The sequence below is a fragment of the Carya illinoinensis genome, chromosome 4 (assembly GCF_018687715.1).
Source record: "Carya illinoinensis cultivar Pawnee chromosome 4, C.illinoinensisPawnee_v1, whole genome shotgun sequence".
NCBI lineage: Eukaryota > Viridiplantae > Streptophyta > Magnoliopsida > Fagales > Juglandaceae > Carya > Carya illinoinensis.
The window spans coordinates 17071694-17083184 of record NC_056755.1 but is presented as its reverse complement, the minus strand read 5'-3'; the positions used below and the strand labels follow the sequence as shown (position 1 = coordinate 17083184).

The 11491-nt window shown below is 33.5% G+C and overlaps 1 protein-coding gene across 1 annotated transcript; it reads right to left on the bottom strand.

Annotated features, from left to right (window-relative positions):
• Positions 1-8622: 8622 nt before the first annotated feature.
• LOC122307020 (transcription factor MYB4-like) lies at positions 8623-10358 on the bottom strand. The gene is made up of 2 exons (XM_043119623.1): positions 10002-10358; positions 8623-9718 (listed from the first exon to the last, which is right to left on the bottom strand). Exons 1-2 carry the CDS (start codon positions 10262-10264, stop codon positions 8908-8910), a joined length of 1074 nt encoding a protein of 357 aa, XP_042975557.1. The 5' UTR covers positions 10265-10358; the 3' UTR covers positions 8623-8907.
• Positions 10359-11491: the final 1133 nt, after the last annotated feature.

Sequence of the window (11491 nt, the reverse complement as noted above, 5' to 3'; positions counted from 1 at the left end):
TTATCTATTTATAAAAAATCCAATTCATGGGATAAATACTATCAAGAGTTTATTACAATATACGTGTTTAATTACCATATATTTTTAAGGTAATTGGTTATATCCTATTTGAGAGACTATCATCTATACCGCATATATACTCAGTCCAAAACTCTAATGTTAGTAAAACTTTCGACAACATTTTCCTCTAAGTCTCTAAGTACGCTATTCACGAAAAGTTGTCGACCCTATTCATAGGCTGAGAAACTTATGAAACACATACCCGAAAAATGTAAGAAAATGCTAAACCAAAATTTTAATTAACTAACACAGGAATTTTAACTGAATATATATGCCATATAGATGATAGAATCCCAAACCATCCACTTTGGACAAATCAAGAGTTGTATCCAATCATTTTTTAAGAGAATATTTGGCCATAACTCTCGAACGAATCTAAGGTTTCCCTGCAAGTAAAAATAACTCTAAAATCTAGGAGCTAAGTAGTAAATCAACCATATTCTAAATCACAAATATATTGCAAAATTACATTACAAATAACTTATATTATTATTATTATTTTATAAGTATATTATAAGTATTAATAATTGTAATTAGAATGCAAAAAGAGTGTTAATTATGCATTATAGTTTTTTTAATTAAATATTTTATAAGTTTATTTTAAGTATTAATAATTCTTATGTTTATTATTATTTTAGTATTAATAATTTTAGCTAGAGTGCAAAAAGAGTTTTAATTATACATTAGAGTTTTTTAATTCAAGTTTTTATAAGTATATTTTAAGTTAATAATTCTTATGTTGATTATTATTTCAGTATTAATAATTTTAATTAGAGTGCAAAAAGAGTTTTAATTATACATTATAGGTTTTTAATTAAATATTTTATAAGTATATTTAAAGTATTAATAATTCTTATGTTTATTATTATTTAAGTATAAATAATACTAATTAGAGTGCAAAAAGAGTTTTAATTATAGATTGTAGTTTTTTAATTAAATATTTTATAAGTATATTTTAATTATTAACCATTCTTATGTTTATAATAGCTTTGGTAATCAATCCTATCATTTTTTATGGGCTAGTTAATTGAGTATTTTAAATGATTTATGGAATTTTATGTATTATTATACTATTACAAACTTTATAATGCCTTTTAATATATAAATGAAAACCAAGTTTTAATTTATTTGCACAAATATTTATTAATTAAGTTTTAAAATCTTTGTTGTAAATTTATTAATTAAAGTATTTTTTCATTAAGTTTTAACATTATTCAAACTGTAAATTAATTTTTTTTATTAAATTAAATATTCACAGAATTTAGTTTTAAATTACATATTGTCAATTTCTATAACAGTGCTTTCCGTTTGAACACATGAACGGTGTTTACTATCGTTTGAATGATCATATTTAACCATTCGAACGATATATGCCTAGTTTCCATATCTCAAATACAATTTGTGTTTTCTAAATTCACTACACAATATCATATTCTAGTTCTCATTCCAAGTGAGTATTGTTCATAAGATGCATCCAAAAACACATATGGGGTCAAATACCAAATATATATTTCCATGCTCCCACACCCAAACATATTTCACACATATTTCATCCATATTTCACAAGTATTACACAAACAATCAATAAATATACTAACCTTAATTGCAAATCTAATCAACAATACCCCTTCACCACCACTCACCTAAACCACAAATAGTTTTAACCATAAATTTGAGTTTTTGAACAAATAATTCCATGGGAATAAACCATATAGATGTAAAATAACTTACCAAATGCAAGGGATAGAAATAGTTGAAGAATACCTTCACTACCACTCACCTAGCTAAGCCACACTCGATTTCACCTCTTTGGTTCTCTCTTTCTCAAGCTCTCAGTTTTCATAAAAACAACAAATGTCCAGAACGTTTGTGATTCTAGATGTCTTATTTCTTGTTTTATTGATCAAACGAATTTCATTAACCGTTCAAACGCAAAAATGGTGAAGCAGTCAATATTTCCCGCCTAGTACAATTCAGCTCACACACATTCAAATGTCAATTGTTAGTTTGAACAGTTGACTTTCCGTTCGACCGTTAAAAAGTATCCATTCGAATGTGAAAGCAGTGAAGCGGGAAAATGTTAAAATAGTTTGAACGTGAATTATTGTAGTTTTAGAACGTGTTAGTCCTTTGGTAATTTGGTAGAAAATAATCCCACCACTGCTTATCACTGGCGCCAACAACATTTTAATTCGTTCAAACTCTTTAAATGTTCATTCTAACGCATGATTGTACCGTTCGAACTCTAACAATTACCATTCAAATGAATATACTATATACTATAAGTATATATATATAGTACAAGTATATATATAAGTATAACTATATATAAGTTTCTATATATATATATATATTAAGATGTATAAGTTTATATATATATATATATAAGTACAAGTATATATAAGTTTATATATAAGTACAACTATTCATAAGTATATATATAAGTTTAAGTACAACTATATATATGTATATATAAGTAGTATATAATTAAGTAGAAATAATATTAATATATTATAAGTATTATTATATTATAAGTATACTATTAATATACTTATATAATATATAGTAGTATATAAGTATATATATAAATATAAGTATATAATTAAGTATAAATAACAGTATATATTATATGATACTCATAAATATATAAGTAAATAAGTCTAAATTTAATTATAAGTATATATATAAATATGGTATTTTATACGTTCAAATGTGTAGTTATTACGTTCAAACGTATAACTTAATCATTAAATACACTCAAACATGATAACTGCATGTTCGAATGTATAAAAATTAAATATTAGGCGTTGGGACCATCCATCTCCTCTTCGAGCTTTCTCTCCTCCACTCCTAATCTGTGCAAACTTCTCCACACGCCACCGTCAACGCCACCTTCAACCACCAAAGTTCAACCTGCAATAGGTAAGCCTCATACCTTGAACTTTTGTCTTCCCTTGTTAGTTTAATTGGATATAAATGGGGAAAAATGGGGTTTTGAAATTGCTCGAAATGTCCATAAAAATGGTGTTTTTCTTTTAATCCTACATCTTTTTCTTGTTGTATGTGGAAAACTGAAAGGAATTGGTGAATTACTTTCGATTTTGGTAATGGTTGAGTCGACTTAGCCATTGCTGAGCTCGAAGAGGGGATATTCGTTGGAAACGTCACATGAATGGTTAACATTTGAACCAACAGCAGATCGTTCAAATTTTAAACAAGTATTGTTCAAACCAAGTCTATATTGTTTGAATGGTAGATTAGCACCGTTCGAACATAATAAATAATAGTTTGAACATTTACTTAAGCATTTGAATGGTACATTTCTTATTTTAAATTTTTTTTTATAGAGTTGAATAGATAATGTAACATATATTCTATTGTTAGATATAATTATAATTTATCTAATTATAATTATGATATTTTGTAATCATTATTCTAAATTTTATATCATAAATTTAGCATAATTTCAATGGCTTCTCGGGGAAAAAAGAAGGCCAAGTCAGGGCAATCTTCTAGCAAAGAAGTCTGAGAGAGGACTGTTTTGTTGGAGTAACAAGTGAAGATAGATGATTTTAAAGATCTTCTATGGGAGAGACATTCATTTGCATCTGTCTTTCTCAATCATGGTTGGACATTGATCATCGACCAGAAGGATGAATGGATGGACAAGATCGTTGCCTACATCAATATTGTATCTGAGTTCTAAAGAGAACTTGGTCGTGCCAGCCAGGAGGATGACGCATACACTTTCTCCATTTGAGGCGTCACAATATGATTTTCAGTTGATGCAGTTACTGATTTTCTAGATATCCCTCGACTGCCCATTGCATATCCTAACATGGTGCCTAGAGAGTCTACACCAGCAGGCGATGGGGAGACTGTAGATGAAGAGGATACTATGATGCTTGATGAGATTGATGGCCTGGCTGATCATGAGATTTGTTAGTTGGTTGTGGGTCCATATGCTCCTCCCTATGATGGGAGAAAGAGCATCAAACAAGTAGACTTTTCTAGTTTTTTCAAGATTATGAACATTATAACATCAAACGGGTGGACTTTTCTAGAATTCGATCAGAGACCACCTATATTCCGACAGGTAGAGTTTTATTTTATTTAGTGTACTTGATTACTTATTTTGATATATATAATACTTGTACTTTCAAAATAATTTTATGATAGATATATTGCCATTTGGAGTCATGCTCACACGATTTCTTTTAGCAAATGGAGTCAGGTCAGATGAGTTTGAGCATATTCAGGAGCCAAATAGACTGATCAACTTGACGACCTTGTCTCATAGCACCGAACACTCCAGATTTGGTATTCGTGCACCCACTACAGAGGCGGTCGACACTCAGGGAGGTGCATAGGGCATATCTAGTAAGTCATCTACACAAGATGCATCACATAGTGCTACTCATGAGGAGATTGCAGATATCGTGCATGCAGAGATGCGCTCACAAACATCAGAGATCATTGATGCAGTCTGGGTTCCCCTCGAGGAGACTGAGTCGAAGCTCATGTCTTGGGTGACTGATATTGAGGCACGCATTGCTGGAGTTGAGACAGTGTTACATGATCTAGCCTAGCAGTGTATATCTTTTATTTGTATTAAATGTGCTTTTTTGTCCAGACAATCATGACTATTTGTATTTTTATATAATTAATTTAAATATTCAAATGGTCATAAATTAATTATGAATTCGTAAATATTTTATGTTTTGTTCGAACAAGGTTTAAAAAGTCCCCACCAATTTTAATTTAATTTCCCACCAAATGTTTCGTTCGAATGCATAAATGTTATGTTTGAACGAGCTTGCAACCTTCCCGCCAAATTTCTCACCAAATATTTACCGTTCGAACTAATCAATTTTATGTTCGAATGTATTTGAACTTTTGCTGGCGTAGTAAATTAATTCCCCACCAATATTACCATTCGAACCAATTATAAACCATTCGAACGAACATCAATTCCGGATTCAAACGTATTTTTGACCATTCAATGGTTTTGATGCTTTGAGATGCTCTAATTTGTCACCGAAAATATAGTTCGAATGGATTTTAAGCCATTTGAACGTTTTACAAATTCATCCATTTTTTGAGATCAAATTATTTCGTCCCTAAAACTAAAATTTTTAGTAGCGTGAATTGTTAGATATAATCAAATTTTATAGAATTTTCAAATAAATCATCTAAAATGCTAAGGAAAGTTAAATAAAAAATAGAATAATAATAAAGATTCTTCTATATGATGTGTTTCACTGTTTTATCATGCAAATAAATTGACGAAATCAATTGAGGGTTAATTTAATGGTTTCAAGATCGAAACATCTAAAATAACTAAGGGTTTTGGATTGACACCCTAAACTAATTTAGGGTTCCAATCCGAAACCCTAAAGTCACAAATCTCACAAGAAATTAATACAAACCTCAAAACACATACACAAATTGATTCTCCACGGCACACAATTCACAATCTCATCCTTCAACTTTTCCATTTAATCTCATCCTCTGTATCTCAGCAAATAAAAAAAAATCAAGTGAAATTTAGTGAGAGTTTGAGAATCGATTTTGAAACTTACCTTTGGTGACAAAGATGCATATGGACGGTGACGACATTGGTTGCGAATAGTCTTTTTGTTGCAATAAATTGGTCACAGAAATCCATTTTTGTTGTAGTGGGTGTATAATGGAGTCATGAACTGGGAGGGAGATTGAAGGCGACAGCAATGAGAGAGAGAGAGAGAGAGAGAGAGAGAGAGAGAGAGAGAGAGAGAGAGAGAGAGAGAGAGAGAGAGAGAAGGGAGAGTAAAAATAAAGAAGGGGAAGTGGGGTGGGGGTCCAAGGGGAACTTAACACCCAATATCAGAACAACATTGTTTTATCTATGAGGTATTTTTTTAATATATAAATAAACATAAATATATTTATTATATATATAGCGGGTCAGGGTTGTGCCTTGCCCACCCCTGCCTCCCTAGGGGGCCAGATGCGAACGAGGCCACTTGCATCCCACATCTGCCAGAATGGGGATCCGCTTGCCCAAATGAAGAAGGGGATCCCACCCTACCTCCAACTACATAAAACTTCTTAATCAAGACCGAGAAAATTCAAAGTCTCCAAACCAAGACTAGTAAAATTTTCCAATGGTACAAGCAAGCAGGGAAAGGGCAACTTCACGCGGGGCCTTGTTGCCCACCTCTACCTCCAACTATATAAAACTTCTTAATCAAGACTAAGAAAATTCAAAGTCTCCAAACCAAGACCAGGGAAATCTTCCAATGATACAAAGTTTCCAAAGCTACAAATCACTAGCTCTCCAATGATACCAATTTCCTAGATGCCCCGTTTGGATGTTGAGTTGAGTTAAGTTTTTTTTATGAATAGTAGCACGTAAAGATAGTGGAGTGAGTTTTATGAGACCCACCTAAGATGTGTTTTGATGTTAAGATGAGTTTAAATGTATTTATAGGAAGTTGAAAAAGGTTGTAGCTAGGTCTCGCGTGTAAAGATGTGTTAAGTTAAAAAAGATTGTAGGTTCCACGTGTAAGAATACTTTGAGTTGAGACGAATTTAGTAATTTAAGAGTTAAATGTTTAGATGTTAGATCCAATTTAAAATTAGACTGTTTAATCTAAGTTCCAAACGAGACTTTAACTTCATGAACAAGGCGCACACCTCCTGATTCCAGGACCTTCTACAAGTCTTCTTTTCCATGTTGAATAATATACTTATTATTGCTTGTAATAGTTGTATAAATAGGACCTTGAAATAGAATTATTTTTTAAGATTAATTCTATTTCTAACTGCCATGTATATGTATGTATGTCATATAATTTGATAGATTCGGGCGAAAATAATAAAACCTCTGGTCGCTTAATATGGGGAGTAAAGGCATATATCTAACCTTATTTATTTCAATTTAATTAACACTACTAAAGCGTGAGGATCGAATTAAAAAAATAGGATATGATCGATCATTAGAATAAGGATGTTTCATAATTAAGAAAGCATTAAAAACATGATCAATAACATTTGATCATTAGTCAAATATGACGGCTACAAAATACACGTACGTACGTAAGATTCGTTTCTCAGAATATGCCGAAGTCTTGTTTAAACAACGTCGGAGTACTGACAAATTAAGGTGATTCCTGGGTCGACGCGGTAGTTCTGATCAGGAAACAAACTCAGAATGGCAAACATACATGCAGGTTGTCTGGCTCCCCACACAACCACCACCACCCCCGCCCCCCCAATAAAATGAAGAAAAAACTTGTTAAATTTATAAATAAATAAAAAAGAAAAACAAAATAGGATTAAGGCGCAGTAGAGACAAATTTCTCAGGACTAGTACTACTTGTGCCAGCTTGTACTATGGGTCCATGTGTTTGTCATGATATAATATATATATATATATATATATATATATATGCATGTATGTATATCATGTAATCGCGTTGAAGTCCTTGGCCTAGCTAGCTCACTTTTCTGGCTCCCCATGCATAAATCATAGTTTGGCCACAGAAAAGTCATGGTCAGGGAAGAGCTAGGCCAGTATACCACCCCTTATACCTGCAAGTTTGAAGCTTAATTAGCCCAAAAGTTCGCATCGCCCATGCATGTAGGGCCACGGCCACCATTCACATTCAACGTTGCTAGCTGTCTGCATGCGGACAGCATATTATATATATATATATATATATATAGCTGATGGATGCAGTACTGAAACCAAAGCCTCTTAGTTTAGGAATGTTCACGGAAGTACTTTTCAATATTGATTTTACCCCTCAAGCTATATCGATCTAATGACGCTGCAACAAAACCACTAATCTATAATTTGGAATACAACTTTTAGTCTGTTCCTCGTTAAAATTTGGCCATTACAGCGAAAGAAAAATAGGTGGTGTCATACGATCTTATATGCTTGTTCTAGGTCGGTCTTCGACCATGCAAGTTGGTTGGTTTTTCATAGGTTAAATCAAGCAATCTTACGTGCCAATTTATATAGTCTAAATCATTAGATTAATATCTTTTCATCAATAAAAACTTTTGAGGTAAATGATAATTAACACGATATCATACTAGAGGTATGGTATGATTATTGACTCTAATTTGGGGAGCTTGACCTACTATACGCATATCTACAAGGCAGCCTAAGTACGAAGTTGCGCTGCCTTTGCAGCTTCGGTTGGGTTGTGACAACTCCATCACGTCAGATATGGACACAACCCATAAAATGATTGATCATGAATTTATTTTCCCTTGGATGCGTTAGTTTTCTACAATCCATACATCACATCATGTCGGGAGTGGTCATAATAGGAAAGCAGCTACTATTACTAAAAGAGAAATGCTAGAGATATTAAAAGGAGTGGCTCTACCTCCACAGGCGATCCAAATTTGGGTGTTGACGTGTTTAAATATATATTTTTTTTGCTTTTTTTTTTTTTTTTGTATGTATTTTTAAAATACACTTAAATATTTTCTTAAAAGAATCCACAACATTAATAAAAAATATACTTAATTATTAAGTAAAAACAAAAATACAAGAGTATCGCAAGAAATGCTCGGAACCTATTATCGGGATTCCAAGCATTTGTCTAAAAGTTTTGCTACATATATAGGTAATTTGACAAGCTATGTGTCACAAATTAAAAGGCTAATTAAAGATATACTTATTATATATGTTGGGAATGTATCACTCCCACGACAATAGTTATAGTAAAACATGTACTGCATTTAACATCTTCCTAACTAGAAACCAGTGAGCAAGCAACGTAGGGAAAAGATGAAGTTCTCCATCCATAATTTGCTTACTTATCGGTTCAAGTCCTCACTTTCCTCTTACAGGACAAATGCGCACAAGAATTCATCAAATGCTGGAGATAACTCTTCATCAGTCCAGATAAATGGTGCTGAGAAATCACTTGGAATATAGGCGTTATCTGCAAAAAATGGCTCTGCCCAAAAATTACTACCGATTTCCGTGGATGCTTCAAAGGAAGTAAAGACGTTTTCGTCCGCAACCATATTTGTGCTAGTTTTAACTGCTGTATCTTTGGTGATGGAGGATAATTCACTTGAGCATGGTTGTGGTGATGATGGTAAGCTATCAATTACTTGGGTACTTGGATTTAGAAGAGGTTTATTTGGCTGATCATTTAGCCTCTTGTGTCTTTTCTCGCTCCGGGAAAGATTCATGTTTGAGAACTTGTCTTCTTCTTCGAACAAACCATAAGGGCATGACAACAATTCATCAGGCACTGAACATAAATACTCGCAGCCCATAAATGGTGAAGGGAACCAACTTGTAATATTGGAATCATCTGTCAAAAATGGCTGTGTCCAAAAACTATTACCATCGGTTTCTGCATTTTCTGTGAAAGTACCATGATTAATATCACCTGCAACCACGTTTGTCCTCGCATCAAGTACTGCAGCATCAATTGTCTGCGTAGTTTCTGGATTTTTAAGAGAATGACTTGGCTCCTTTCTCTTCTGTCTCTTTTCACCCCTAGGAAGCTGATCATTTGAGTCGTGTTTTTCTTCATGGGGGATAGAGTTTTGTTTCAAGCGTTTCTTGAGGTTGGTGTGCCAGTGGTTTTTGATCTCATTATCTGTCCTTCCTGGTAGCTGAGCAGCAATTGCAGACCATCTGCAAGTGATCAGAAAATGTAAGAGGCCTTAGTCCAGTACTTCATACAAAAATCTGAGGGTATCCATGCCTTACTAACGGCTAATTGCACTAATTACCATAGAAAAATGAGGCAAACTGTATTCAGGTAACAAAAAGTTTTGTACAAGAACTGTATGATCATCATGCATGATTCATCTTGGTGGAGTGATGCTCAATGCTCATGTCAAATTAGTAAGCCTGGCCACCTTCTCATCATCTTGTTACTTTGATTCGAAATTGAATGTAATTTATTAAAGCATACCTATTCCCCAGCAATTCGTGCAACTTGATGATTTTCTCCTCTTCTTCTTTGCTATAGTTCCCTCTTTTGATGTTGGGTCTTAGATAATTCATCCATCGAAGTCTGCAACTCTTTCCACACCTTGATAGACCTGCAAACCTCGGAAGCTGGCGCCAATTCCAACAGCCGTACCTAGTAACATAACTTATAAGCTTCCTGTCTTCCTCTGGTGTCCATGTTCCTTTCTTCAATCCATTTTTATCACACCGAGGAGTTCTCACCATCTTTAATCTCTTTCTCTCTCCGTCTCTCTCTCTCTCTCTCTCTCTCTCCAGATAGATAAGATCTCCCTAGAGTTTGAAGCTCTCGGTGGAGTACTTATTTATACCATTTCTTGGGGACCGAAAGTGTTCCATGCTCGATATTTAAAGGGAAAACTTTCATTAAACAAACGAAAACTACATTTAATTATATGGGTCCCTCCAGGAAGCTTGACTAGAGGTCGTTTTTTTTTTTTTTTTTTTTTAACCGTGTGGTACCAAAGCTAGCAACTCCTACTCATAAAGGCATATGACTGCCATATTATAGGTTCGACGAAACGGGATGCTAGCTTCCTAAGAAACATCAACCATGGCCTGGGCTGTTGTTTACAAGACTTTTAATTAGTGTTTATCTATGCAATTAAGTACACGTTTTGCACGGTTTCTTGTCTATATTTTACTTCGATTTGAGTCATGAAAGTAAAGTACCCATATAAGTACTTCGCCAGGGCATTTCATATTGTTTTTCTCCCCACCCCCTCTAAATTCATTGATAATAATAAATTTAAAGAAAGGGATAGCTCAGATAGGTTAGTTTAGATGAATCAGAAACACACAAACTTTGGGGGCATCATATCATCAATGTGTATATACATACACACACATATACATATACCAGGTTAATTATTAGTATCCACAAATATGGGGCAGGCACAGAAAGTCAAACATATCATGTTACATCGGTTGACCGTGATAGAACATCATATTAATATCATGTGGTCAAGGATGCTTTTGGGTGTAAAAGCAAGATATATTAGGACAAAACGTAGTTATTGAACCATACAGTGTACACATGGCCATGGCGACCTTAAAAATTAAACTGGCCGGTGACATGGGGGGGCTTAGGAATTAACAATATTCTATATATAACAAAAATGGGTAGTTTTCACATTATGCAGAATGGATGTACGTGTGAATCCAAGAACAGGACTTGTCCTGCCGCGTTGATTCACGTTTAGTAGCTGGCTAGCTATCATATTCTAGTCAATGAAAAGTCACTAGAAATAGGGAGGAGCCAAAGGTTTGAACGGAAAATTATGGGATCCATCCCAAGTCATCATGGTGGGGACAAAATATATATCGAAAGGGTAATGCTTGTCTGCCGTTCACTCGCCCTCAGAGGCTAAATGTCTTTTTTTTTTTTTTTTTTTTCTTTTTTTTAAAAATATTTAAAAATATTTTTTAAATATC

Coding starts and splice junctions, on each gene's coding strand:
- LOC122307020 (XM_043119623.1), bottom strand. CDS start 10,264: ATGGTGAGAACTCCTCGGTGTGATAAAAATGGATTGAAGAAAGGAACA. Junction 9,719..10,001: donor CACGAATTGCTGGGGAATAG/GTATGCTTTAAT, acceptor GATCACTTGCAG/ATGGTCTGCAATTGCTGCTC.